The following is a 27,345-nucleotide window of genomic DNA, read 5'->3' on the forward strand; positions in this document are numbered from 1 at the left end:
GAAACCCATCTTAGTCAATACACTAAAATAAAGCCAAACGCACGCGCGCACATCAGACTGCAGCTGATGACTAGCTGTTGATTCGATGAACTCCTTACCATTTTGACAACAACCTGCATTGACTCTGGCAATTGGTATTGAGTCCGTGACATCACCTACTGCAGGGTGCTGAAAAGCCACATGGGCAGCCAGTCGCTTGGGGGCTTTTCCTGTTCTTTTCCATCCGTGCCGCGCTGGGTGCATCACAAAAACTAATGGGGGGGCTTACGTCGCAGTTGTTGATCCAATAGAGTACTATAGCACTCCTTTCAATCCGTAATCAACAAGAAAGGTAACTTGTACTTCCAAATGGTGGCATGGCTGGTACCCGGCAAAACATCCATCAAACGACCATTCTGCCCACAACCAGTACGACAGCAAAAGAGAAACGGCCACCGTTTTCCACAATCCCATTGGCCCAGGGGTCCACCCAGGTCCCCCATCTTGGCTCAGGGGTCCGTTTCAAGCGCTTTGTCCTCGCCTTGGCTTGAATTTATGTGCGGCGCAAGGAAAGTGGACTTTAGCAATAGTGTAGTACGGACGCTGGTCGGACCACTGGGATGGCGGTACTTGACCTGTCTTGCCTGTGCCTCAGCACACTGATACTCCCCGCCGCTGGCGACAGATTGACGGCGGCGGCGTGGCAGTACAGTCTGTCTGATAACGATACGAGACGGGAGGCGTCGTGGCCTCTCAAAACGATGTTCGACAGCAACAATAAATAGCGGGCTAAGTGGGATCCTGTGCGAATTGCCGGTCTGGTTAGTGATGCTGTTGTTGGTTGGTTGGCTTGTGCCTCGCATGAACTGTCAGTAATTTATCCGCTTCCGTGTACTGTTTTCTCTAGCAGGTCTAGGTACAGTACACATGTTTTGTTTGCTGCCGAAGCCGTTCCCCATCTTAGGATCAAACTGCCAATCCACCTACCGAGGCCGTCGTAACTCACCCATCAAGCCAGCCACCTACCAAGCAAGGCGCAGATCTCCATTGGATACCTGGGCCAATTTTTTCATTGGGCTTTCATCCAGGGACTAGCGTCGCTTTTTCTGCAGGGATCAGCAACCGTTGGCCCCACACGGAAAACCGAGCCACACGAGCCAGGATGGATGCAAGTACCCCTGCCGCTGCTAGTCCATCTGCAGACACACGGCCGTAGGGAGGACCTTGCTTTCAATTCAGTCGCCTTCGCCCACTTGCCTCAGGTGCCTTGCCCTATTGTTCAGTAAAATGATAAGCTGGTTCGAGGTACTTTGACTGAGTTGATTCCATTCGCGACTTTTGTGGTCAAAGTAACATTTCGGTTCACGAGCATCTGAATAGGTTAGAAAGTGACGTTAGTAGAGAGAGCATCAAGCCGTACCAACCAACATGACCGTGCCAATAAAGAAATGATGATCAATTTTCACTACTTGTTCTAGTCACCTATCGGGCAAGGTACCCTTCAACTGTGGGCCTAAGGTCACGAAGGACAGGCGTAGACGGCCAATTCCTCATCGGTTCTCGTCAACCATCAAGCCAGTCGCAGTCCGCCTCGTCTGCTAATTTCCCATATTCTCGCTTCTCATCAGACTGGCGAGCAGCACGAACGCCTCAATCTCCAAGTTGTTTGGGTTTCTTCATTGATCTGCCTCCTGCCAGCAAGTTTTTCGATTACTGCGTCCCAAGTCCAAAAAAAAAACAAAAAAAACCCCAAATTAGTTGATTCATCTTTATTATTTTACCTACCTTTGCAGTGCGCGTTAGCCCGGAGAAACTACCCTCAAACGGACTGGTATCCTCCTTGCCTCTTTCCTATGGGACCGTAACATACGGTGGTACTACCCGATTTTAATCCACCGTCTCGTACCCTTGCACCCAATTCCCTCCTACCCTGACAAGGCAACCAGGGGGGCACGGCTCTCTTGCCGTTCCACCACTACTACCACCACCCAGGCCATCCTTCCATCCCCCTTTTCACTCTGTTCCTGCGATTGATCTGCTCTCTCTCTCCGGCATTGTTTCTGGATTGCCGGTCCAAACCTTTTCTTTCTTCTCCAATCCAAACCATCGACATCAGAAGGTTGCGACATGCAATAGACGATTACCGGCAGCAAACCGATCGTGGATCGCTGGTCCGTCGTCGAGGCCAAACAAAATCTAGGTCGATTCGATTGAGCAGCTTGCACCGACTGCTTGAACCCCCGACCGACGCCGACGCGACCACAAACCCAGAGGCTCACGATGGCCTCCAAAAAGGCGGTACCGACGCCACGCATCCCGATCAAGGACATCTCATGCTCCGTCATCTATGGGAACACTCTATACACATACTCTTCATCGGGAGTTTTGCAGTCGCTGGCGCTTGAAGCTGGTGCAGAATGGAAGGAACTGCCCAAAGGCGTCCCCGTCACTGGCGGTGTCTGCGTTGGTTCGACTCCGGTAAAGCCTCGAGAGCCCGGGCTCTTCGTTGTTGGTGGCAAAGGTCCGGATGGATATAGGGGACTGCAAAAATTCACGTACTCGACGGGTCAATGGGAGACACAGGGTCCAGTGTCAGAGGATGTCATGAACAGGTTAGGGCACGGCGCGGCCTACATCAACAGTACCGATGCAATTCTAGTCTACGCCGGCAACAAGGACGGCACCGTACACGCAGGGTCGCAGACCTTTACGATTGGAGCCTCTGCGCCATTCGAGGTTCGGTCTTTCCAGTCGGACGGTGTGCCGCCATTGGCGAATCCGATGCTCCTACCGTGGTCAGACAACCAGGCTGCTCTTGTCGGCGGCGAGGGCAACACCAAGATCATTCTGTTCAGCCCTGAGGCTGGAGGATGGAAGGATTCCGGCGCCACTTTGGCAAACCCCCTTTCCAAGGACGTCTCAGTGATGCGTGCTGCTGTCGTTGCTGGTACCGATGGCAGCAAATCACTCTATACGTTCGACACCTCGCAATCCCCCAACCTCGTGACGAGAACGACCTTGATAGATGCACAGGGCCAACCGAAGACCAACTCGCCAGCCCTCAGTGCCCGCGCAGAAAACGAAGATAATGGCTGGCGACTCATAGAGAGGCAGGCCGAACAGTGGCCCAAGTACAACTCAACTTTTGCCCCCAAGGCAACCAGGACGAATTTCGCCCTCGCCCAGGATCCGAATGGAATGATTGTCCTAGCCGGAGGCACTGATGGAGAACCCATTGACATATTTAATGGCCGAGCCAACACCTGGATGGACACGCCGGGTGTCTTCAATGCTGACAGCTTGCGCACTCTCGACACCGACTCGACCTCATCCTCGGTCTCAGTAGTATCAAGCACCTCAGCGTCCTCGACTCCATCCTCGACCCCATCTTTCACCTCGACCTCTACCTCTACCTCTACCTCTACCTCCGTAATCTCCTCAGCCACTCTCTCATCATCCTCAGAACCAACCCCCGTAGCTGGAGCAGGCGTGCCAGCCAACAAATCCGACTCTTATTCGTCTATTCCCCCTGTCAACACCATTCTTGGTGCTGTTCTGGGAACGACTGCGGCAGTTCTGATACTTCTCGGCATTCTCTACTGTCTGCTTCGCAGAAAGAAGAAGCGGGATGAGTTGGAGGCCGGTCACGCAAGGAGGGACAGTAGCTTGACACCCCTCAACGAAAAGAGCGGCGCCATTTATGCTGCCGATAGCCTACCCCGCGGACCAACCAACGGTACTTTCAGAGGACATCAGCAGCAGGACTCTCACGGTTCTTTCTCATCCATTGCTATCCTCATGGGCAAAGTGAATCAGCCGCATAAGCAGGCTGCTGTCCAGAGAAACCCCAGCAAGGAATCCAAGCGCAGCTCCCAGAGCAGTATACTCAACTCTGCATTCAAGAAATCCATTAGCAACCCGATTCCGCACCCAGCAAGCCCGAACCCATTTGCCGACCCGGCGCCACCCATGCCACAGGCACAGATGAGAGATGAGAAGGGTGGAACAATTGTGTTCAGCAATGATGTTGGCGAGCCCAGACCACGCCCAGCTAGGCCGGACAGACCCGATGGCACTAGGCGATCGTCTGGATGGAACCGGTACTGGTCCGGAGGGAGCACGCTGAACATCTTGGGATTCGGTAGTGGTGCAAGCAAGCGCACCACGGTGGCTTCTGACTCAAGCAGTCGGTATTCAGCAAACGTGCAAAACCGCATTACTCAAGACTCGGCAACCGTGCCCCATCTTGCTGTAGGCGGAAACAGGCTACCCGAGCCCACGCCCGAGTTTCAACGCGTCAATTCAGCATCACCTACCATATCTGCTTCGCCTCAACTCGGACCAGGCATGAAGGGCAGGATCGAAAGACCCACTAGCACAGGCTCGGATCGATCTGGCTACTCATCAGGGATTCCCGCCAGCGTTCAAGATAACTGGGACCCTACTGGCGCCGGTCAGGCCTGGGGATCCAACAGGGCGCCGAGTAGTGCGTACAACTACAACAGCGCATATAATAGCGTCTACAGCACAGCACTCGCACCTCCGTCTACCTCAAGTTCGAGGCCGGCGCTCCCTTCGGGCGTGAGCACACAACCGCAGCTCGCAATGGCGGCGAACAGCTCCGACATGTCCTGGTTGAACCTGGGCGAGGACAAGAAAAAGAACTTTCACTGAATGGACATTCAAGTGGCCGGGCTAGCCCCTTCAATTCTATTCACTGTCTATATTCTTGCCTAAGGATGAACTCCAGGCCGGTATAATGGTATCTCGGTTGATTTCATGACGACTGCATTTACGCCTCGCTTGCTTGCACCCTATACCCATCATCTTGCGGGATGAACGATGGAGCGTGGCTTGTTGAACTTGTTTTCGGCTTCACTACAAGACGACTTGCGCATTTATACCAAAACTTGACAAAGTCCATTGCGTTGTTGATAGACGCAACTTGTTTTCCTCTGTCTTTCCTAGCATCATTGCGCATCGAATTTCATCAGTCCGGCATGCATCGGCGCTCAAATCTTCTTGGCTCGCTCTTTTATGGTTTCATATCTCCTCCCATTTCTCTACTTTTTTTTCCCGTTTACACTCATCACCAACTCTTGCACATAACAAAGTTCAAGACCCGCAATCTCTGGAGAGACCTTGTGTAAATTAGACTCTTCGACGGCTCCAGACGCGGTCCCCAGTACATTCCAGTCGTTTGCTGCGTGATACCAAACCCTTCTTCCCTTTTCTTCACCTTGACCTCCTCTTTTTTTTCTTTTTCTTTTTTCTCTTTCTCCCTTTATCCATTTCTATCATCCGAACTCTCGGCAAGCTCCTTTACTAGTGTTTCCTTCAATTTGTGCTTGTACGAGGAGGAATCAAGTAATTTGTATTAGCCGCCGGAAATCTCTTATCAAGTTAGGCAGGGGACGATTTGGGATGACAGCGGCGATCCCAGACTCTTTTTTTTTTTCTGGTCGGGACAGGATTAGAATCTCTCTGGAGCGAAGGGCAAGCAGACGTTCCGGCTTGTTCAGAGCTTTCAGCAAAGACGCTGGAGACGTCTAGTTTCTGAGATTTTCCTTCTTCATCTCGGTCATTAGAAACGACAATCAAAATCCAGATTATCAACATTCATCATGTGCCTACTTCTGAATGTGACTTGTTATGTTTTGGTTTGTATATTGCATGTCGAAGGTTAAGATGCATGGTGAACAGTGCTGCGACGCCATAAGATCCCGACACGTGCGTGTAGATATATAATAATATGCGTTCCCATTCATCGTTTGCATGGCACTTTGGACTATCTAAATCAACAAGTGAATGTGGTAGCACGTCGTGGAATGAGAGGTAGTTCGGATGGGCAAAGCATGAAATGACGTGCGTGTAATATGGGTCATTTTAAGACTGATCAATTAGCGAAACCAGTTGGTTGGCCGAGCATTAGTAAGACAATCGACAGCTTCTGGAACAAAATGATGCAACAACTCGAGCCACAAAGAACAATAACGGCATCTTTTTTTTTTTTTTTTATTGTGCTCATTTTATTTTGCTGAGGCCACGCGCATTGGTCGGATTTCTATTAACTGGTTCGATTCGAGACGTTGCGGTGTGGATAATGTGCGCCTTTGTTTTCCTGGGCGTTGGATTGAATCCGAATACGAATCAGAGAAACCGAATTCGCAAAATGGCATGACATGATTGCGTGTGATGGGCCCTCCCCCTGGCGGGAGGTCATCCAACCCAAACCTTTTTTGTCTATTTGCCAATCTTTTGATTGGTTGCATCGACGAATATTAAATATGCTAGTTGAAATTCCCAGAGTGGACAAAGTACCGATCCTTCGAAAAATGTAGTAAATTGGCAGCGACGGTGGAGAGGGCGGTACCTACCAAGCTACCTGTCTTCCCATCTGGCGAGTGGGTTGAAATTTGCAGAGAGAGGAAGAAAAAAAAAAGGCCGACGTGGTTGATTGACTACCCTTTCCGGAGTTGTTGTAGTTCCCGTGGGACCCATCCAGGGTCAAATCAAATCTCCCAGGCGAAGGAGAGATTTCCACAAGGATGTTTTGATAAAAGGGCCCCTTCCCAGCTCATCCCTTCACATCATCAAACCTTGTTGCTTGTCTTCGTGCGCATTCGTCTTGTGTGTCTTTTCTTTTTGTGTCTCCCGCCCTCCTTGTTCTTTTGTTCTTACTTTATTTCTTGACATACATACAAGCGTCAGTAGACAGTTGAATCTTTATCGTGGCTTCCTAGATTCATTTTCTTCCTAAACTTGTCTTGTCTTTCCCCCCTATAATGGGCCTTCTGCAAGACACCGCCGGCCCGTTGGTAGATGCCTTCTACCGGCTGGGCACGGGGGCGCAGGTCGGTGTTGCCGTCGTCGGCATCACTTTCCTCTCGGTCATTTTCCACGTCACGCAGCAGATCTTCTTCAAGAACCCTAATGAGCCGCCCGTCGTCTTCAGCTGGTTCCCCATCATCGGCTCGACGGTCACTTACGGAAAGGACCCCCCACAGTTCTTCCGGGACATGGCGAAGAAGGTTAGTTGAGCCCTCGAACTGCTGGCTGTCTTTGTTGGCCGGCATGTACCTCGCGCTTAGGCGCTAACGAATATACCCCTCCAAAATCTCCAGTATGGCAACATCTTTACCTTCATTCTCCTCGGAAAGAAGACGACCGTCTATATCGGTACCGAAGGCAACGAGTTCATCCTCAATGGCAAGCTAAGCGATGTCAACGCAGAGGACATCTATGGACCCATGACGACTCCCGTGTTCGGCACGGACGTCGTCTACGACTGCCCCAATGCCAAACTTATGGAGCAGAAGAAATTCATGAAGATCGCCCTCACCACCGAGGCCTTCCGTTCCTACGTTCCTATCATTGCCGACGAGGTTTCGAGCTACCTGAAGCGCACCCCTGCTTTCAAGGGCCCGTCGGGCGTTGTCAGCATCCCGCCCAAGATGGCCGAGATTACCATCTTCACCGCCTCGCACGCCCTCCAGGGTAAAGAGATTCGCGACCAGTTCGACGAGACCCTGGCCCACCTGTATCACGACCTCGACATGGGCTTCCACCCGATCAACTTCAAGCTACACTGGTTGCCCCTCCCCCGCAACATCCGCCGTGACAAGGCGCAAAAGACCATCGCCAAAATCTACATGGACACCATCAAGCGTCGTCGCGCGAGGGGCAAGGAAGCCGATGCCCAGGATATCATGTACCACCTCATGAACTCGAAGTACAAAGATGGCACCCCGGTTCCCGACCACGAGATCGCCCACATGATGATTGCCCTCCTGATGGCCGGTCAGCACTCCTCGTCGTCCACCAGCTCCTGGATCATGCTCCGCCTTGCCAGCCGCCCGCACATCATGGAGGAACTCTACCAGGAGCAGGTTCGTGCGCTAGGCCCCGACCTGCCCCCTCTCCGCTACGAGGACCTCGCCAAGCTGCCTCTTCACCTCGCCGTCATCAAGGAGACTCTCCGCCTCCACGCCCCGATCAACTCCATTCTCCGCGCCGTGAAGCAGGACCTCCCCGTTCCGGGCACCAACTACGTTATCGCCAAGGGTACCAGCGTCCTCGCCGCCCCTGGTTACTCGGCCGGTGACCCTAACCACTTCCCCGAGCCGGAGCTGTGGGAGCCGCACCGCTGGGAGGCTGACTCGCATCTGGCCCCGCGCATCGCAACCAGCAACGACAAGGTCGACGAGGAGAAGATCGACTACGGATACGGTCTCGTCAGCAAGGGCACCACTTCACCTTACCTGCCCTTTGGCGCCGGCCGCCACCGTTGCATTGGCGAACAGTTCGCCAACGTCCAGCTCCAGACCATTGTCGCCATGATTGTGCGCGAGTTCAAGTTCCGCAACGTCGACGGAAGCGACAAGGTCGTCGGCACCAACTACAACTCGCTCTTCTCAAGGCCCCAGGAGCCCGCTGACATTTACTGGGAGAGGCGCTAAACAAAGTAACAAGTGAAAAGCAAGTAAAACCCGGAAAAAAAAAACTATCGCGGTGGGTGGGGTACTCCATTTGGCGTTCCACGCAGCTCATGTCCTCAAGTGGAAAAAAGACGCACCCAACCAAGATGAAAATCAAAACAAGTCTCTTCTACATAGAGAGTTATAGAGCTTTTGGGATGTTGGCGGTGGAAGGCTTTTGGCATGGTTCGAGCATTCCGTGTTCTCTTTGCGTCATGGGGATGCGAAACCGTCGGCCGGTTAGACATGTATACATAAACATTTAATAACAGGAATACGAGATGATTTGACGATGAATTCGATTCCATGCTGTCTCGTGAGCATGGAACATCATAAGGCGTCTTTTCTGTGAGGGGATAAAGAGCTTGTTACATATCACATATCACTACCTCAAAATATGTAGGTAAATATAAGCGTCCCATTATTTGACGTATTGCTTTGTATATAAATGTAGGCGGATATACAACCCAGAAACCCAACAAACAAACAAACCACATATTTACAGTTTTCACCTTTTTACTTTATTTTTTGGTACCTCTCCCTCCAGTCCCCAAACCCCAGGCTATACAAAAGAAAATGGGTTGAAAAGAAAGGAAGAAAGGCCGGGGGAAATAATCACGAAAGCACTCCGACCCACCCAGTGTCCTCGCGGACAGACCCATGTTTTTTTTTTTTTTTTAACTTTTCCATGTACAAAGAAACAAAGCTTAGACAGTCCTCCTTCCTCTCCTTCTTGGCTAGTCCGATCTCTCCTCTGGTTTCACTCGCTAATACGCCAAGGTCAGCACGTGCGAAGTCATAGCGTTCATGCGCTCGCTGGTAATCTTGAGCCCCACCCTGAGCAGCTCCTGAGCAACATCGGGCTCCTCCCTCTGGAGCTTGGCCCATGCAGTACGGTCGATGAGCCAGACGACGGCGTCACGCTCGACGACCGCCGTGGCGGTGCGGCACGTCTCGCTGAAGAAGGGCAGCTCGCCGCACGTGGTGCCGGCGACGATGCTCTCGCACAGCCGGCCCTGCGGCATGTCGTACTCCATGCGCACGATGCCACTCTCGAGTAGGTAGAAGCCCTCGGCCGGCTCGCCCTGCCGGTACAGCACGTCTCCAGCGGCGTAACGCTTGGCAGCAAAGAAGGGCACCGCGCGGAACCAAAAATCCTCATTCTTGTCGCTCAGGTCTGAGAATATCTGCAGCAGCAGTCTGAGCGGCTCCCCAAAGGCCGCCCACTTTTTCTGACGGGTCAGGCCCGCGTTGACCGCCTGCATCGCCGCCTCCCAAAGGTGGCTGCGGCGCGGAGAGCTCGCCAACATGTCAAAGGGTCCCTGAGACGCCGAGTCGGCGTGCTGCTGACCGGGGACGTCGAGGTTGGCCGACGCCGGAGTGGGCGGGTTCTTTGTGGCGTCCTCTTGTGTTGCGTACAGAGTCTTGAGGAGCTCGTTTTCGCATGACTCCAGAGCCGAGTTAAGATCTGGCAGCACCGTCGCCGCCTCTTCGCCAATTCCGACGGTCCTCAGACTGCGGCACAGCTCGCTGTCATCATCCACGCCGCTGAGGATGAACTCGATGTTCTTCTTTTTGAGCAGCCGACTGAGGGTGCCAAAGGCCTCGCCTGCCGAATAGTCGCAGCCGGCAACGTGGTGCAGGTCCACTACAAGGAACCTGATGGGCCGCTGCCGGAAGGTCTCGTCTGCGATGATCTCTCTAATCTTCTCCTCAACGCCCACGATTGTACCGAAGAAGAGGTAGCCGCTCAACTTGATGACGTGGATCTGGCTGCCGACTTTTTTCAAGTAGTTTTGCTGAGACGGGTTGCGCCGCACCGTCGAGCCGACAACATCTCCTGACCAGCCTGCTCTAACTGCGGAGACCTGTGAAGTTTGGAAAACCAAGGTGACGAAAGCGATCAATATGCCACAGCCAATACCGATCACGAAATCGTAGATGCCCATAATCAAGATGATGGCGATGACGGTCAAGTACTCCAGCGTCTTGAGCTTCTTACGGGGGTGCCAGAGGGCCTCTGACAGCAACTCAAAGCCTAGCACAAAGATAAGACAACCGACCATCATGACTGGAATGATTCCAATCAGCCTCGGCCCGACCAGTAACACGCCAAAGGTGAGTGCCGCCAGTTCAAAACCGGCCAGACGACTGTTCGCGCCAGAGCGCATGAACATCACGGTATTGGCATAGACGAGATAGTTCTGTATGCTTCCCGCAAGGCCCGACAGGAAGTTGGAGTAGCCATGAAGTTTGAGTTCGTGATTCAGGTCCACATTGTCCTCCTCAGCCGACATGGCGAGTGCTGGAACATTGATAGGGACGTGGAGGATACCAAAGAAGGTGAGGGCCAACATGGCGGGGATCGTCTCCGCCAAGACATCCCATCGCACAAGATGAAATTCTAAGAAACCTCTTGGTTAGGACAAGATACAGGCACGAAGACACGCAGAGGCTTTCAGGAGTGATGCAAGCTGGGATGGGAGACACTTACTGTACAGAGTATAAAAGTACCACCACGGCTCATCGCTTGCTGCACCCTCAAAGATCCAGCCTGATTCTCTGAGGCTATCTGGGTTCAGACTGTCGAGAGAGAATACGAAAATATAGAACACAATGGGTATCATCAAAATAAAACAAGGCAGGAAATAAGTCGACTTGATCTTCTTTTGGAGATAGACGAGAACCACGGCCAAGGCGAGAGGTGTCGCCCAGAGCGGGATAGTATCAGGGTTTATGAGCTTGTGCAGCGTCGCAAGGTCGTACTCCAAGCTGCCTTCGATGCGTGCCGAGACCTCGAAGCCGGTGGCAACCAGGAACCAACCGACGCCGCCAATACAGCCGATGAGTATGTGGCGAGGGATAAAACCAACAATGTAGCCAAACTTGAAGTAGCCCATGAGGAAGAATACGATGCCTGTCATCATGGAGCTGATGGCGTATGCCACAATAGTGGTTGCAATGACGGCATCCGGTTCATCATGGCCAACGGCGTTTGTGATGGTGGACGCCATGGAATGAAAGAATGGCACAACTTCGATCTTTTAAATTTTGCAAATGTAAGTAGCTATTCGAAAACGGGTGATAGGGGTATTAGAATCATGGATTTCCCAGCTTACCATTTCTGAGCCGACAGCGCCCTTGAAAATAGAGCCCATTGAGTAAGTCAACTGAGACACAATGGTGCTAACGTAGAATATCGATATGCCCGCAGGGCCGAGGTTGGAGAAAATTGGGTTCCCAAGAGGGAACAAGATCATTCCTGGGAGCAAGAGGAGCGGTCAGTACCAATATAGCCCTATCTCTGAGAGGTCAAATTCATCTGGAGAATATATAAGACCTGGTAAAAACTCACCATAAGACAGCGCGTCGAGGATGTTGAGCAACAGGCCAACTATTACTGCTGGAAGACATGCAACTGGATCAACCACAGCTGCCTGCCAGATTGCCCGTTTGTCCCAACACTTGGGTTCTCGGACAACTCTGAAAAACGCGGAGACATGCCTCTCAAGGGAATGGCCGACATCTGCCAATCCGTGGATGAAGCCACTATTGGGAGGATCGACAATCTTTTGGTTCTCCAGATCAGAAGTTAGGCTAGCTCCGTTCAGGCGGATGCTTTGACGGGGCCGCACACCCAAGAGTGGTGTGCTCTCGGACATGTTGTTCTCCCTTTCGTGCTCGTGCAAGTCTTGCTTCTTGTGCAAGTTCCCATAATCCCGAAGGCCCGGCGACATTGCGCCAATATGGAGTTCGCTGGGCGGCTGTCGGTCAAGATCTTTAAGGTTATCCTCCGGCGGTGACCGTCTCAGCATATTGGCCAATATCGACGGCCCTGCACCATCAAAGTCCTCTTCTTCCTCCACAGGCTCCGGTGACGGCGGTTCTGAAATTTCCTCAATGATTTCTGTATCCTTGGCAGGACTTACGACCTCATCTTCCACGGCGGCTGGGCTGGAAACCTGTGGAGCGTCGCGGCTGAATCTTGATGAGCTAGATCTGGGTCGGTTGAGAAAAGACGGAGGTCGGCGGTGGTTCTGGTCTGAGAGCAGGTATGACGCTAGTTCGGCCGTGTCTTCGCGGACGCTTCGGGCATGTTGGGCGCTGTCCACGGGGGCTGCTAATGTGGTGGCAAGAGTTTAGCAGTAAGAACGTGGTTTACAAAGTATATCACATGGGGTTGTTTCTATATCCTGACTTGGGAGGCTGCATATGCAGCGATCAAGATAAAAAGAAAATGGCGCACATACTGTATCTGTCACGCATGCTTCCATGTATAAAAGAGCGTATGGGCTCCCGGTAACTAGCAGATCCAAAAGAGAAAGACCGGTCCCGCGTCTCACCAGGCCCGTTGGGCGGAGATATCAAGCCCGGAGTGGAACTATCATCGTTGTTGCTTGTCGTTGGTGTCTCGTTCGCTTGGGCTGGGTCTATGTTTGCCCTCCGCCAAGAAAACCGAGAAGGGGAGGACATGGCAGCAAAGGACCCGGACAAGAGCCAGTTAAAGCTGTAGTCTGGGTCCGTTCAAGTAGGTAGGTATGTGAAGAAATAAGCAGCGGGGCAGCGCGGGAGTCAGTGTCGGCGAGTGGGCGTGTAGACGCACACGCACTCACTCGGTTTGTGCGCGCTTTCTTGGGCAAGGTAGGTACTGAGAAGATGGGTGGGATACCTTCCTTAGCTTGTTTCCTCTGACTCTGAAGTCTTGTTGGTCAAGGGACTACAGCAAGCAGTAAGGAGCAAGGCAACTAGCTAGGTACCTCGACTACACCAGCCCGAATCGTGAGGGGGCGTGTCAATAATTCCTCGGCTGCAGCCCTGATAGATGCGATGAGATGTTTGTTCGCAGTTGCGCCGTGCGTCCCGAGTTGACGTGATTCTGCTGATGTTTCTTTTTTTTGTTGCAACAGCTTCTGTGCCCAACCAGAAAAGACGGATGGACCTGCGATTCTGGTCAGAAGACGCTCGAAACGATGAGCTGAAGTTCCACTTGCATGGGGGAGCAGAAACCCAAACTCGAAAGCTCGAAGCTTGAACCTTGATCAAGCCTTGTCAGCAATTTCATGTGTACCACGACGTGGGACAAAAGGCCAGGGTCCAGTCCGGAGGGGATTCAATTCCTGAAGCATGGTGCAAAAATTCGAGACAGGGAAAATCCCGAGAAAGAACTCTGACATTATGGATAAATGTTTAAAATTTTGTGGTGCGGGAGTGCCTAGCGCTAAGCACTCTTTTTTTTTTTCTGTTCCCTCTTTTCTCGCGTTGGAAAAGGTTGGACAAGTCTGGACAATTCTGAGGTCACTGGTATCCACGCACCCACCACGCCACTTGCTCGCCAAGACTTAACGGCAACCATGCCATAATTAGGGGTGGGGATTAGATCAGATTAGCGATAGTGTTCAATTAAAAAGAAAGCTGTACCTGTACCGACCACATAGTATTTCTTTTGTAAGCTACGAGGTAGCGTATTCAGTTCGTAAGTGAATCGGAGAGTATTCTAATACCGATTCTAGAGGTAGTTAGTAATGAATGATATTCTTACATAAGCCATTACTCAAATTTCTTGATTCAATTGAGACCAGATTATGCCTCATCGTTTTGAATGATTTCAACTTGCACAGCTAATTGCGCAAGAAAAAATATCGTAATGATGTGTAATAACGTCAACAAGGCGCAAAGCAGCGTCACAATCAGCTGCGGCGTGGCATCACTACCCATCATCCTTGCATATTTTCTTCCCGGCCTGGTCGTATGCAACCTAAAGCCCGGCTCACCCACTAAGACTTAGGATTCTGACTGCCCTACAGAAACTTCCTACTGGTGAGTCTGAGCGGAGTCCTCCGTTGATGTGCATGACCCCCGCGTTTATCAGCCTGATTAAAGGATGCATTAATTATTTTGCTCTCCTCGACCATTTGGAATGTGCAGAGTACTGTCAGGCAGTATCCGCATGGGGCTTGGTTGGTATTATTGGCACCAACCCAAAAGTGCCGTCTCTACCACCACAAGTGGGAGACGCTTAAACTTGCCGCCTTCCCGATTCAGCCGCCTGCTAACTTCCGACGTCGCGAGCAACTTGAGAATAAGTCCAGGATTCACTCGCAAAGTCAGATTCGACCCATGCTGACTTTGGCTGGCCACGAAACACATGGGGCGCAGAGACTTGCTTTGGGCTGATGCAGTAGAGTCCGGGCAGTGCATGCGTCAATTCTTTTTGTTTATGCCTATTTTTTTTTTCTTTCTGCGTTACCCTTGACATCGTAAACCAGTAACATGTGGATGGCATGCTTTAGTTAATATGCATTCCTCGGAGATTAGAAATCTGTCCCTTCTTTATACACGTTCTTTCGGCGCAAATGTCATAGGGTGCTTGACAGACATCCGTACATCAAGCCATATAAAAACAAGTCGAATCCGCGGGCGTCTACATGAGAGTTTTGTTTGCAAGCTAGCAATCAAACCAGGAGTAGTCGTAAAGTGGCAACATTTACGTCGCCGATTCTGAGGACCAGGAAAATTCTGCTGAACATTCCCATCTGGCATCAATTTTCGATGATGCTGACACTCCTGCATTCTGTTATCTTTTTTGTTCATGGCAGTGAATCTCCTTGAGGCTTGCCAATGCAGCCACGGACGTGGCACGGCGGCCCTTCTAAGCAAGTTAATTTGCCTTTTATGTCGCTCTTGTTCTTCCTCCAAAGCTCGGACGGATCTTAGCTGAGCTTTTGAAGGTAGCCTTGAGCTATCAGCCTTTCAACATCACCCTGGCGAACGTAAAATTGGCTGTTCTTGCTAAGGGTGATAGCGCTGTATGCAGATAAGACACAAGTGTCAGAATCAGCAAATCTGCAGGCTATTGTACGGTCACGAAGAGCGCCTTCAACATACCCATATTCTGTTTGAATTTCACCGGCATCCTTGAGCACCCTGACATCGATAAAGAGGTCCCTAGGCGGCTCCAGGCTTCCCGTCAGATCAATGTCCGTCCACTGACCCTTGTACGCCGCAAGCAGATCGCTGTACTGCCGCACATAGTCTTCCTCCTGTGGACTCAGTCCGCAAGTCGGCCCATCTGCAGGCCCCGGGCCACCGCCACTTCCGTCTCTCAACTGTTGCCCTTGCGCAGACAGCTCCATCACGTCCACGCCGCTCCATACAAGCTCCTCCAATTTATCGGTTCGCGTGCGGTGGTATGCGAGCAGGCAGCGCTTGTTTCGGCGCATCGACAAGTGGTTTACCAGGAGGGCGCATGCGGTTGCTTTGTCCTCGTTGGGGTTGAAGGCACCGTCAAAGGGTTCCAGCAGGCTTGTCACATCTCTGTTTAGATCGCGCACCTCGCGGGTGGCGGCGCGCACCAGCTCGGTCTGGTATGGAGGTAGATGTGTGAGGTTCTGCGTTCGTTTCGCGTGCTGGACCTGTGACGGGGAGGATAATTGTTAGTTAGAATAATGCCGCGACGCGCTCGATACGTGTTTTGGTAAAATGAATAAAAAAAAAAAAGGCCGGTGAGTGGACTAAGTACCAGTTTATTTCCCACGTCTCCGTACATCGCAATTTGCAATCAATTGCTCCTGGGATTCAATATAAGCTGCAACTGAACAAGATGTGACGACTACACACGCGTCTTTGATCGCACTTTATGTATTATTCGACAGCATCTCAACCAGCCGCTATTCTATAGTTTGTTGCCAAGTGAACATAAACTACACCAATTTGGTGCCCCACAGGGTGCGCCCCTCCGCAAAAAGCACTCCAAATCTCACTACAAGGCTTGATACAGCGCCTTAGTCTATCTCAACTGAAAGAACCCTGGACCATACAGCGTCATAGCTGCCCCGCTGGACCGATAGCGGGGAACCCCTCGTCGCAAAGCACTTACACACGCCGTACTTGGTACTGGCAGGAGAAAAAAAAAACTAAGAAAAAAAACAAGAAGAAAAAAAAAGTTGTTTACAACTGAGCCTCGTGCACAACTAATACCCCAAAATCTTCCTAGAAGCAAGTTTCTAGTCTAATTTGTCACCCAACCGTTCAACGGCTTTGGTCAAGACTAGCACTTATTGGGCACACTATAAACCAAGATGGCGTCTTCTCAGCGGATTGCCATCGTCTCAGTCTACGACAAGACAGGACTCTTGGATCTGGCTAAAGGCCTCATCAAGAACAATGTTCGCATCCTGGCGTCTGGAGGTACCTCCAAGATGATCAGGGAATCCGGCTTCCCTGTAGAGTAAGTGATGTCTGGTTCGCACTTTTAAAAGCATCTTGTCGGAGACAGAGAAGATACACAAAGAGAGGCCAAGCACTGCCAATCTAACGCACAATACCTCCACCCTAGAGACATCTCGGCCATCACCAAGGCCCCGGAGATGCTGGCTGGCCGGGTCAAGACGCTGCATCCTGCCGTGCACGCCGGAATCCTGGCGCGCAACCTCGAGTCGGACGAGAAGGACCTTGCCGAGCAGAGCATCGACAAGGTCGACTACGTCGTCTGCAACCTGTACCCCTTCAAGGACACCGTCGCAAAGATCAACGTCACGGTCCCCGAGGCCGTCGAGGAGATCGACATTGGTGGCGTCACCCTGATCCGCGCCGCCGCCAAGAACCACTCGCGCGTCACTATCCTGAGCGACCCGACCGACTACGCCGAGTTCCTCAAGGAGCTCGACAGTGGCGAGATCAAGGAGTCGAGCCGCAAGCTGTACGCCCTCAAGGCCTTTGAGCACACGGCCGACTACGACGCCGCCATCGCCGACTTCTTCCGCAAGCAGTACGCCTCGGACGGCCTGCAGCACCTCACCCTCCGCTACGGCGCCAACCCCCACCAGAAGCCCGCCGCTGCCTTCGCCAGGGAGGGCAAGCTGCCCTTTAAGGTCCTCTGCGGCAGCCCCGGCTACATCAACCTGCTTGATGCCCTCAACGCCTGGCCGCTGGTCAAGGAGCTCAAGGCCGCCCTCGGCCTCCCCGCCGCCGCCAGCTTCAAGCACGTGTCGCCCGCCGGCGCCGCCATCGGCACCCCGCTATCGGCTGACGAGCAGAAGGTCTACATGGTCGAGGGCATCGAGGGTCTCGAGTCGTCGGCTCTGGCCCAAGCCTACGCCCGCGCCCGTGGCGCCGACCGCATGTCGTCTTTTGGTGACATGATCGCCCTCAGCGACGTCGTCGACCTGCCCACGGCCCAGATTATCTCCAAGGAGGTTTCCGACGGCGTCATTGCTCCCGGCTACGACGCGGCCGCGCTCGAGGTTCTCAAGAAGAAGAAGGGCGGCCGCTACCTGGTGCTTCAGATGGACGCTGACTACGTCCCGAGCCCGCAGGAGTTGCGGATCGTGTACGGCGTGTCGCTAACCCAGCACCGCAACGACGTCGAGATCTCGCCCGCCTCGTTCAGCACCGTCGTCGTGCCCAAGGACGGCCCGGCCTTGCCCGAGTCGGCCCTGCGCGACCTGACCGTCGCCACCATCGCGCTCAAGTACACCCAGAGCAACTCGGTCTGCTACGCGACCAACGGCCAGGTCATCGGCCTCGGCGCCGGCCAGCAGTCCCGCATCCACTGCACCCGACTCGCCGGCGACAAGGCCGACAACTGGTGGCTGCGCTTCCACCCGCGCGTCCTCGGCATCAAGTGGAAGAAGGGCACCAAGAGGCCCGACAAGAGCAACGCCATCGACCTGCTCGTCAGCGGCGAGCTGCCCAAGTCCGGCCCTGAGAGGGAGTCGTTTGAGGCACTGTTCGATGATGTCCCTGCCGCCTTTAGCGAGGCCGAGAGGGAGGAGTGGCTCGGCAAGCTTACCAACGTTGCGATTTCTAGCGATGCATTTGTAAGTTTTCCTTTTTTGTTCATATCTTGTCAACTTTCGAACAGTGAAGAGGAACAAAAAAAAAAAAAAAACATCAACTAAGTAACCCAAACACTTAAATAGTTCCCCTTCACCGACAATGTGTACCGTGCGGCTCGTTCAGGAGTCAAGTACATGGCCGCGCCAAGCGGGAGCCAAAACGACCAGCCCGTGTTCGACACGGCCGACAAGTTGGGCATCACTTTTGTGGAGCAGAGCGTCAGGCTGTTCCACCACTAAAGCATCACAGCATGACTCTCGGAGTGGAAATAAAGCAAAGTTTGGGAGATGGGGAGATTCTACTGTATATACCCATACGATATTGATGTGATTGACTAAGGAAATAAAATGGGCGTATTTAGGTTCAACACGGGGACATGGTTTTTAGGGATAATATCCAGACTTGAACAAGCAGCAAACAAAGCTTCTATTTTCTTCATTCATCTATGTTGCTGACTGACTTTTTTTTGTCATCCATTTTCGTTGTGTCATATGCCTAAAAAGGTTTCCCTGCGATCATTCAATATCATGAAGCAAATCATTGTCATGCAGCATTATCTCAATATTTTTCTTGATCGCCCCGTACAGCTCCCCTTTTTTAGCAGTTTACAACTTCTGCATGGCAGCAACATCGGTGGACTGGACGTAGTCCTCAAGCTCCTCAATCTGCTCCTGGAGCTCAGTGACACCGACCTTGTCGTCCTCGACAACCAGGGTCATCTGGAGCTTGCTAACACCGTAACCAACGGGAACCAGCTTGGAGGCACCCCAGACGAGACCGTCCTGCTCGATGGCGCGAACAGCAGCCTCGAGCTCGGTCATGTTGGTCTCATCGTCTGTAAACGTCATGTTAGTATTTGATAGTTCAAAGGCTTGTGTTTTGAACGAAAAAGGTATCTGTTACGCACCCCAAGGCTTGATGTCAAGAGTGACAACCGACTTGGCAATGGTCTTGGGCTTGGTAGCCTTCTTTTTGTTGTACTCGTCGAGGCGCTCCTGGCGGATACGGGCAGCCTCGGCGTCCTCCTCCTCGTCGTCGCTGCCGAACAAGTCGACATCGTCGTCATCCTCCTCGGCAGCAGGGGCCTTGGCGGGGTTCAGGGTAGCCTCGGTCTTCTCGGGTCCGTACTCGGTGTAAGCCTTGGTGGCATCGCCGGGCAGGTTGGAGAACTCATCCTCGTACGAGGCGATGTGCTTGTACCACCGGGCAGCGTTGGGGTACTTGGTGGCGTCGGGAGCAGAGCTCAAGGCCTTGTAGGTGACGACATCGGCCTGGCTGGCAGAGTTGCTGTTACGGTTTGAGTGTGGTTAGCCGCATATTCTAACGCTGTGCTTGGTAGAAACGGCGCGTTTTGATGAAACACCCATACAACATAATTGCATGGGCGAAGGGTGCAAATCAGAGGTGCACAAAGTGCTTGTTTGGTCGTCATTGGCAGGGTCTTAAGCTGCTCGGAAACACGGACCAATTTTTATCATCACGTAGGTAGGGGAGGCGACTGCTAAAGTCTCGATGGGGAGAGAAAATATCATTTTAACATACCCAACGATGTACGAGCGTGTGGACAACCAGCTGTCAAGCACTGAAATTGGCTCGTCAGTAGGTCGAACCAAAGAGGCTCATCAGACAGTCCAGACGAGACAAGAGAAAAAAAAGACACATTGTTGGTCAAAACATGGTGGCGCGAAAAGAAAAAGCCAAAAAAAAAAAAAAAAATGGGTGGATGGGTGGCGCAAACACAAACGGTTTTGCGGCAAGAGAGCAAAGCATCATGGATACTTACTGGCAAGGCCAGCGTCGGTGAGGATGTCAGCGAAACCCATGATGAATGCTTTTCTGAGGAAGAGACGAAGAACAAAGAGACAATAACAAGATTTTCGTGGGTGAGGAATTTGTCCTTAAATGAAGTTTGAAGAAAAGAAAGAGGCTGGTAATATGGAGTGAAGCGAAGTTATAAGGTGGGGTGGATTCATTGCTGCCAATTTCTGAATTTTTTTTCCCTGCTGGCCCAAGGAGGGGTCCCCCAAAAAGGGGCCACGGCGCGACACGAACATTTCTCGATACCCCGCCACAAAGTGGAAGCTTCATCTGGTCCAAAGAAAAAGCACGTGGTGATAAGACATAAGATAGCTAGCTGGCTTTCGCAGGTACCGCATAAAGTATCTTGGCATGAAGATTAGAAGATTATACAGTAAATACAGTAATGGCAAGTGTGGATCAATACAGTATAAGCAAGCGATTCTGTGGAGCTCGTGCATGTATGTACCACAGTTTTCGTTACAAAGTACCACAGAGATGGTATCTGGATCCCACCCCCCCTGTCTACCCTCGTAGTCCTGATTGGTTCATGGCAAAAGCTTTCAATTCAATTCTGGAAGCTCCCGAAGCTTCGTGAAAGAGCTGGAAGCTGTGGCTAAGACCCGATTGTAGCATCATTATTCTTCCAAGAACATTCGATTCGCCAACTTAATAGCATCACGTTCTGAAGTGATAGTGTCTTATAAGATTGGCCCCGTCTTGTTGTAGTCTCGCGGACTGAAATTTTGCCTTCCTTAGCTGCGATCGTTTTCATTCTCGTACCAAGATTTGTGTTGTCCTTTTTGTCATTAGACCTATTTAATTCCAAATCTATACCCGCAACCAATCTCGATCAAATGCTATCACGTAGCCAAATTCATATCTCATCACGCCGCCTCGCAGGAGCTACAACCCAATCACTTCTACGCGGCCAACCGCTAGTAAGAGCAGCCGGGCTCAGTGCTCGGCTGCCATCATCATCAGACAATGCCATCACATTAACTCACACTGATGCTCGCCCTCGGCGGTTGCTACCCATCACAGCCGTCAGGCACTATGCCAATGGCCGACCACATCCTCCAGGCGGCACCCACCGCATGAACATGGGTGGCGGGGAGGAGGAGAAGCCAGCTCTGGAACAGTACGGCATAGACCTCACGGCCAAGGCGAAGGAGGGGAAGCTGGATCCCGTCATTGGCCGCGATGGCGAGATTCAACGGACTATCCAGGTGCTATCCCGCAGAACCAAGAATAACCCCGTCTTGATCGGAAACGCAGGAACCGGAAAGACGGCCATCCTGGAGGGCCTGGCTCTGCGTATTGTTCGGGGTGACGTGCCGGAGAGCATTAAGAACAAGCGTGTCGTCAGTCTGGACCTGGGCTCGCTTATTGCCGGCGCCAAATTCAGGGGTGACTTTGAGGAGCGTTTGAAAAAGGTGCTCAGCGAAGTTGAGCAGGCCAACGGACAGGTCATTCTCTTCATTGACGAGCTCCACACGTTACTTGGGCTGGGCAAGGCAGAAGGCTCCATTGATGCCTCGAATCTACTCAAGCCTGCATTGTCTCGTGGCGAGCTCCAATGCTGTGGAGCCACGACACTGAACGAGTATCGTCTTATTGAAAAAGATGTCGCGCTGGCTCGCCGTTTCCAGCCAATTCTCGTCAATGAACCCACCGTAGAGGACACCATCAGCATCCTCCGTGGCATCAAGGACAAGTACGAGGTCCACCATGGAGTTCGCATTACCGATGGTGCCCTTGTTGCAGCTGCCGCCTATTCAAACCGCTACATTACCGACAGATTCCTACCAGACAAGGCCATTGACCTCATGGACGAGGCAGCCAGCTCGCTCAGGCTGCAACAGGAAAGCAAACCCGAGGACATAATGCGTTTGGACCAAAAGATCATGACCATTCAGATTGAGCTCGAGTCCCTGCGGAAAGAAAAGGATGTGGCCAGCCGCGAGCGCCGCGAGAAGCTAGAAGCAGACCTCAAAAAGTTGCAAGATGAAGTGAAAGAGCTCAACGACAAATGGGAAAAGGAGCGCTCCGAGATCGACGCCATCAAGCAGACACAGGCCGAACTGGACCGGGCACGCATCGAACTAGAGCTCGCCCAGCGTGAGGGCAACTTTGGCCGTGCCTCGGAGCTGCGCTTTGGCGTCATACCCTCGCTTGAGGCCAAGCTGCCCAAGGAAGGCGAGGAATCCAAGACTGACGGCAGCCTAATCCACGACTCCGTGACTGCCGACGATATTGCCAACGTCGTCTCGCGCATCACTGGCATCCCAGTCTCCAAGTTGACGTCTGGACATATCGAGAAGCTGGTTCACATGGAGGAGACGCTGCGTGAGGCGGTCCGCGGCCAGGATGAGGCCCTGCACGCTGTTGCGGACGCCGTGCGCCTTCAGCGCGCCGGACTCAGCGGCGAGAACCGCCCCACGGCGTCCTTCTTCTTCCTCGGCCCCACGGGTGTCGGCAAGACGGAACTCTGCAAGAAGCTGGCCGGCTTCCTGTTCTCGACCGAGTCGGCCGTCGTGCGGTTCGACATGAGCGAGTTCCAGGAGAAGCACACCATCAGCCGTCTCATCGGCGCCCCGTCAGGCTACGTCGGATATGAGGACGCGGGACAGTTGACCGAGGCGGTGCGCCGCAAGCCTTACGCCGTGCTGCTGTTTGACGAGTTCGAAAAGGCGCACCGCGACATCTCGGCGCTGTTGCTGCAAGTCCTCGACGAAGGGTTCCTGACCGACGCACAGGGCCACAAGGTCGACTTCCGCAACACCATCATCGTCTTCACGTCAAACCTGGGCGCCGACATACTCGTCGGCGCCAACCCTGCCGTGCCATACAAAGAACTGCCCGACGGCGCCATTAGCCCTGAAGTCAAGACGGCCGTCATGGACGTCGTGCAGTCGCGGTACCCGCCCGAGTTCCTCAACCGCATCGACAGCTTCATCGTCTTCAAGCGCCTCTCCCTCGAGGCCCTGCGTGACATTGTCGACATCAGGCTCAGGGAGCTGCAGGGCCGCCTGACCGACAGGCGCATCACGCTCGAGGCCTCGGGCGAGGTCAGGGACTGGCTCGCGCAGAAGGGCTACGACCCCAAGTACGGCGCGCGGCCGCTCAACAGGCTTATCACGGTTGAGATCGCCAACCGGCTGGCGGACAAGATCATCAGGGGAGAGATCAAGAGTGGCGACACCGCGCTCGTGAGGATTACTGAAGACAAGGGTGCCTTGGAAGTCGTCAGGGGGGAGGACCAGGCGACTCAGTGAGCATACGTTTTGACACGCAATATTGGAGGCGTATCAAAAGTTCTGTAACATTTGACGTTGTTTCGTTTTGTACATAATTAATGGCTTCCGGGAACCACTCCACTGAGCATATTCTAACGGTTAACAGTCTGTCTAACAAAATGTATAGGCGTTGGTGGGTTGGGTTATCAAGATAATGAAACTTTTTATGCACTGCTAAAATCCATGACTTTCTTTCTGATTCCCCCTTTTACTGAAGACTAGAGATGTGAAGCGTACTCTACCTGTGTTCTGTTGCCTCCCCCTGCAAGCTTCTTCTCATCACAACGGTAGTAGGATGTGCATAGTAACTCGGCTCATATTGTCTTGTAGACATTGTTTTTTTTTTTTTTTTTTTTTTTTTTTTTTTTTTTTTTTTTTTTTTTTTTTTTTTTTTTCATTCAAGCCAGACCAAGTGTAAAGGCGAATTACGGGTTTGACATATCCACACAATCATCTCGGTCCTGATTCGATGGCTTTGAAATACCACATAGTTCTAGGAACTTGGCCTAGTTAAAACCTTCACCTTAGAATTGCTCAACAAACACTAACTTGACATTGAATTAACTAGGTAGTGGTCCGCAAGTTCCACCTCAATAATCATAGCCTCGTGGCGGCAAGGTCGAAAAGACACATATGAAAAAGAAAGGAAGAACGACCAACGTTGACAGGCCTTGGCTGCCAACTAGCTTCCCAGGCTACGCTCTAAAGAAAAGAAAAAAAAAACCACCACCCCCCTGACCAGCGCCCAACAAGCCACGGCCAACCGTGACGAACGTTAGAGCCACCGAGGCAGGAAAAGAAGAAACAAACACGGCAGAGGTCCAACGGCATGAAAAAAAAAAAAAAAAAACACCAGTGAGAGCATGACGTAGGGAGCGCCACAAGTATGCACCCCCGCCCAACAGTGTGTCGCTTCTTGCCCCTCTCCCCTTTCCAAAGCGGACGACCGTGTCATCTTTCAGTGATGAATCGAACCCACCGAATCTAGCGGGCAAAACAGATCAACTGGTCGAAATACCTAGGCAGCCAAGGGCCATTATGGACAAGTCCGGAAAGCAAAGGGGCCTCGCTGCTCCGTATGCACACATCTCCCCTATCCATACCGTCGAGTTATGATGTGCGTGCATCGATCCCAAGTTGTTACGAACGATCCCCGACGAGCCCAGGTTGAAAAAAAAGAGCAAAATGATCGTTAAGAGGCTGCGTAGCTCCTTTCTGCATCCCCATAGCTCTACTCATGGCGGGAATCACAAAAAGAGGGCAGACACAAAAAACACATTCCGCCGTTGTTTCAAAATGTACAGAAAGATTCCAACCCCAACGCGCCCCTTTCTTCCCGGAAACGAATACCACAGAAAGAGAGAAAAAGAAATCGTTTCATTCTTTGACCAAAAAAAGCAGCAGTCGCGCGAAGAAAAAAAGCAGGAATGAGAAAAATAGCGAATACTAAGAAAAAAGTCCCTCTAGATAATGCGGCTTTCTGCACTTTTCTTTTTGTTTCTGAGGATCAAGGACCAGACAGAGACCACCACGTTTATGCAGGTTCATGGATTGGGGTGTTGTTGAGGAGGAAGGAAAAAGGCTAATCGATTGTTCTGATGGAAAACTTGGCCGAAGTACAACCGAATCTTGACGCTGACCGAGGGAGAGGAGACAATACCCGCGCTCTGCTTTCTTTACTGGTGGCCTGCCTTGCGCAGGGTGCTAGCCAGCCATTCGAGACCCTCGTAGAGACCGTCACCAGAGGTAGCGCAGGTCGATTGGATGTACTACAAGTAATGCGATTAGCGATGATCCTGGGATGCGAGAGAATATGGGGGAATCTGCAGCGTTTGAGACATCCAACTATACTTACCCAGGCGCGTTGTCTCAAGCTGTGGAGACCAAGCTTGTCTGTGATCTCGGCAGCGTTCATGGCATTCTAATAAAGAGCAAAGGTTAGTTATCGATATGGTCAAACACCAAAGCGCATGAGCATGGCTCCGGGACAAAAATATATTGATTGGCGCAGGTGCCGGGATGATCCACGTACCGGCAAATCCTGCTTGTTGGCAAACACAAGCAAGATAGCATCCCGCAGCTCATCCTCGTTCAGCATGCGCTGCAGCTCCTCGCGTGCCTCCACGATACGGTCGCGATCGTTCGAGTCGACGACGAAGATGATACCTTGGGTGTTCTGGAAGTAATGTCTCCACAGGGGACGGATCTTGTCCTGACCACCCACATCCCACACGGTGAACTGGATGTTCTTGTACTCAACCGTCTCGACGTTGAAGCCTAGGAAATTGGAACCTGTGTCAGTGCCGGTCGGATGCCTCGGCCCGACAGTGGGCTGGATGGCGATGGGAGCGAGGGGGTTCGATTGCGCGGCGTACCGATGGTAGGAATGGTGGTGACGATCTCGCCGAGCTTCAGCTTGTACAGAATCGTGGTTTTACCGGCGGCATCGAGACCGACCATCAAAATTCTCATCTCCTTCTTCCCCCACAGCCTGTCGAACAGCTTGCTGATGCTGAGACCCATCTTGGCGGTTTGTGTAAATTAAGTTGCGAATGTGTACTGGCGCGGTGATAAAAGCCCTTCGCTTTGTAAAGGCTGGATTCTAACAATTTAAAAGGTCAGTTGGTCGTCTGTTTCAACTCCAACAGCTAGGTCTGTTGCGGCCGTCAAGGTCGAATGAAGATGTGATTATTTGGAGTGTAACAATGACTAGGTAGTAAATTAAGAATGAAGGAAAGAGTCGGGCCGGTTTGCGGTACTGTCGCAGTCGTATAAACAAAAGAGGTTGGAAAGGACAGATATGGGGCACTGGGATGAGTCGTGATATCGTCACAGATCAACGTTGACAGGCGCAGTCGGCAAGGCAACACAGTCGTCCAGAGGACACGTCAAAAACAATCCTCAAGAGGCTGAAGCAGACGATTAACAATTGCCGTTGCAAGCGACAGTAAAGTTGCAGGATGAGGCTAGACGCAGGGCCGGGCTGTGCCGATGCACGCATGTATTTGGGTAAACTGGCTTTTGGTGTTTGGCATGCGATAGGAACAAAAACAGGACAGAAATGGGGCCTGCAGGCTGCAGACACGTGTGCAACAGGCCAACAACGAATCCAAGAGTGGGATAGGAAAGATTTGATGAAGATAAAAAGGTTCACTCACCTTTTTTCGGTTTGTATCGAACGACGCGATACGTGTTTGGCTCTCGTAAATGGCGGGTGAATGCCGTGTCGTGGTCCAAGTCAAGTCGGTGTGGGAATTGAGGACGGAGAGGATGGAGAGCAGCAAAGGGAAAGCGGATCTGGTCTCTTTCGCAGTTGGTCGAATCGGAGACGGGCATGCACACTAAACTACTACTGGGCGAAGGCAAGGCCTGGCTGTTTTTTTCGCCTCACTCCTAAAAAAAAAAAATTAAGGAGCTTGCAGCCTGAGGGAGACAGCGAGCCGAATGCTGACTGGCTCATCTAGAGTCTGTGCACAGCCTGGCGGGGTGAGGATTCCTGGCCTCTGACAGTGGGTTCGATGCTATCATCACGTAAGTGCGGTGAGCAACCAGCCTGTATTGCCTGCCTGCCTGTTTTCCCCCTTTCTGTGAGCAAACCGACCCGATACGACCCTCGCTTCTGAGCAAAGTCCCCACCCAGATAGCATGCAGACACGTTCCAGGCGCTGTAAGGAAGCGCACAGGGGGGAACTGTGAAGTATCTATGCAGGTTCTACAAGTGCTGTAGACGAATATACTACTGTAAGTAACCTCCAAACGTTTTTTTTTTATAACATATGTCTAATCCGTACTATAGGATCGTCTTTTATTCTTTAGCGACTTTTTTGACAAAAGCAAATGCGCAACAAGGCTAAGTGCGGGGGTCCCAGCAAAATAGACAGAAACGCCTATTATTTTTTTTGCTTAGAGCCCAGGAGACTTTTCCTTTGACAAGCGAAAGGATATCAATTGCAAAG

The 27,345-nt window shown here is 52.1% G+C and overlaps 8 protein-coding genes across 8 annotated transcripts; 4 read left to right on the forward strand and 4 right to left on the reverse strand.

The window, feature by feature from the left end:
- Nucleotides 1–2,259: 2,259 nt before the first annotated feature.
- PpBr36_00219 (uncharacterized protein) lies at nucleotides 2,260–4,653 on the forward strand (the record flags this gene model as incomplete). Its single annotated transcript, XM_029887412.1, has 1 exon — nucleotides 2,260–4,653. One exon carries the CDS (start codon nucleotides 2,260–2,262, stop codon nucleotides 4,651–4,653), a length of 2,394 nt encoding a protein of 797 aa, XP_029752305.1.
- A 2,069-nt stretch (nucleotides 4,654–6,722) lies between these two features.
- On the forward strand, nucleotides 6,723–8,438 carry PpBr36_00220 (uncharacterized protein; the record flags this gene model as incomplete). Its single annotated transcript, XM_029887413.1, has 2 exons — nucleotides 6,723–7,010; nucleotides 7,104–8,438. The coding sequence occupies exons 1-2, from the start codon at nucleotides 6,765–6,767 to the stop codon at nucleotides 8,436–8,438; spliced, it is 1,581 nt and encodes a 526-aa protein (XP_029751269.1). The 5' UTR covers nucleotides 6,723–6,764.
- Nucleotides 8,439–9,223: 785 nt separating this feature from the next.
- Nucleotides 9,224–12,929, reverse strand: PpBr36_00221 (uncharacterized protein; the record flags this gene model as incomplete). Its single annotated transcript, XM_029887414.1, has 5 exons — nucleotides 9,224–10,860; nucleotides 10,951–11,497; nucleotides 11,576–11,718; nucleotides 11,812–12,573; nucleotides 12,707–12,929. 5 exons carry the CDS (start codon nucleotides 12,927–12,929, stop codon nucleotides 9,224–9,226), a joined length of 3,312 nt encoding a protein of 1,103 aa, XP_029751270.1.
- Nucleotides 12,930–15,166: 2,237 nt separating this feature from the next.
- On the reverse strand, nucleotides 15,167–16,002 carry PpBr36_00222 (uncharacterized protein; the record flags this gene model as incomplete). Its single annotated transcript, XM_029887415.1, has 3 exons — nucleotides 15,167–15,260; nucleotides 15,342–15,868; nucleotides 15,976–16,002. 3 exons carry the CDS (start codon nucleotides 16,000–16,002, stop codon nucleotides 15,167–15,169), a joined length of 648 nt encoding a protein of 215 aa, XP_029751267.1.
- A 532-nt stretch (nucleotides 16,003–16,534) lies between these two features.
- On the forward strand, nucleotides 16,535–18,532 carry PpBr36_00223 (uncharacterized protein; the record flags this gene model as incomplete). The annotated part of the gene is made up of 3 exons (XM_029887416.1): nucleotides 16,535–16,683; nucleotides 16,792–18,274; nucleotides 18,377–18,532. 3 exons carry the CDS (start codon nucleotides 16,535–16,537, stop codon nucleotides 18,530–18,532), a joined length of 1,788 nt encoding a protein of 595 aa, XP_029751268.1.
- Nucleotides 18,533–18,898: 366 nt separating this feature from the next.
- On the reverse strand, nucleotides 18,899–20,116 carry PpBr36_00224 (uncharacterized protein; the record flags this gene model as incomplete). Its single annotated transcript, XM_029887417.1, has 4 exons — nucleotides 18,899–19,128; nucleotides 19,201–19,580; nucleotides 19,836–19,875; nucleotides 20,077–20,116. The coding sequence occupies 4 exons, from the start codon at nucleotides 20,114–20,116 to the stop codon at nucleotides 18,899–18,901; spliced, it is 690 nt and encodes a 229-aa protein (XP_029751273.1).
- An 831-nt stretch (nucleotides 20,117–20,947) lies between these two features.
- Nucleotides 20,948–23,368, forward strand: PpBr36_00225 (uncharacterized protein; the record flags this gene model as incomplete). Its single annotated transcript, XM_029887418.1, has 1 exon — nucleotides 20,948–23,368. One exon carries the CDS (start codon nucleotides 20,948–20,950, stop codon nucleotides 23,366–23,368), a length of 2,421 nt encoding a protein of 806 aa, XP_029751274.1.
- A 1,697-nt stretch (nucleotides 23,369–25,065) lies between these two features.
- Nucleotides 25,066–25,912, reverse strand: PpBr36_00226 (uncharacterized protein; the record flags this gene model as incomplete). The annotated part of the gene is made up of 4 exons (XM_029887419.1): nucleotides 25,066–25,158; nucleotides 25,245–25,310; nucleotides 25,422–25,666; nucleotides 25,765–25,912. 4 exons carry the CDS (start codon nucleotides 25,910–25,912, stop codon nucleotides 25,066–25,068), a joined length of 552 nt encoding a protein of 183 aa, XP_029751271.1.
- Nucleotides 25,913–27,345: the final 1,433 nt, after the last annotated feature.

This window comes from Pyricularia pennisetigena, chromosome 2 (assembly GCF_004337985.1).
Source record: "Pyricularia pennisetigena strain Br36 chromosome 2, whole genome shotgun sequence".
Classification (NCBI taxonomy): Eukaryota; Fungi; Ascomycota; class Sordariomycetes; order Magnaporthales; family Pyriculariaceae; genus Pyricularia; species Pyricularia pennisetigena.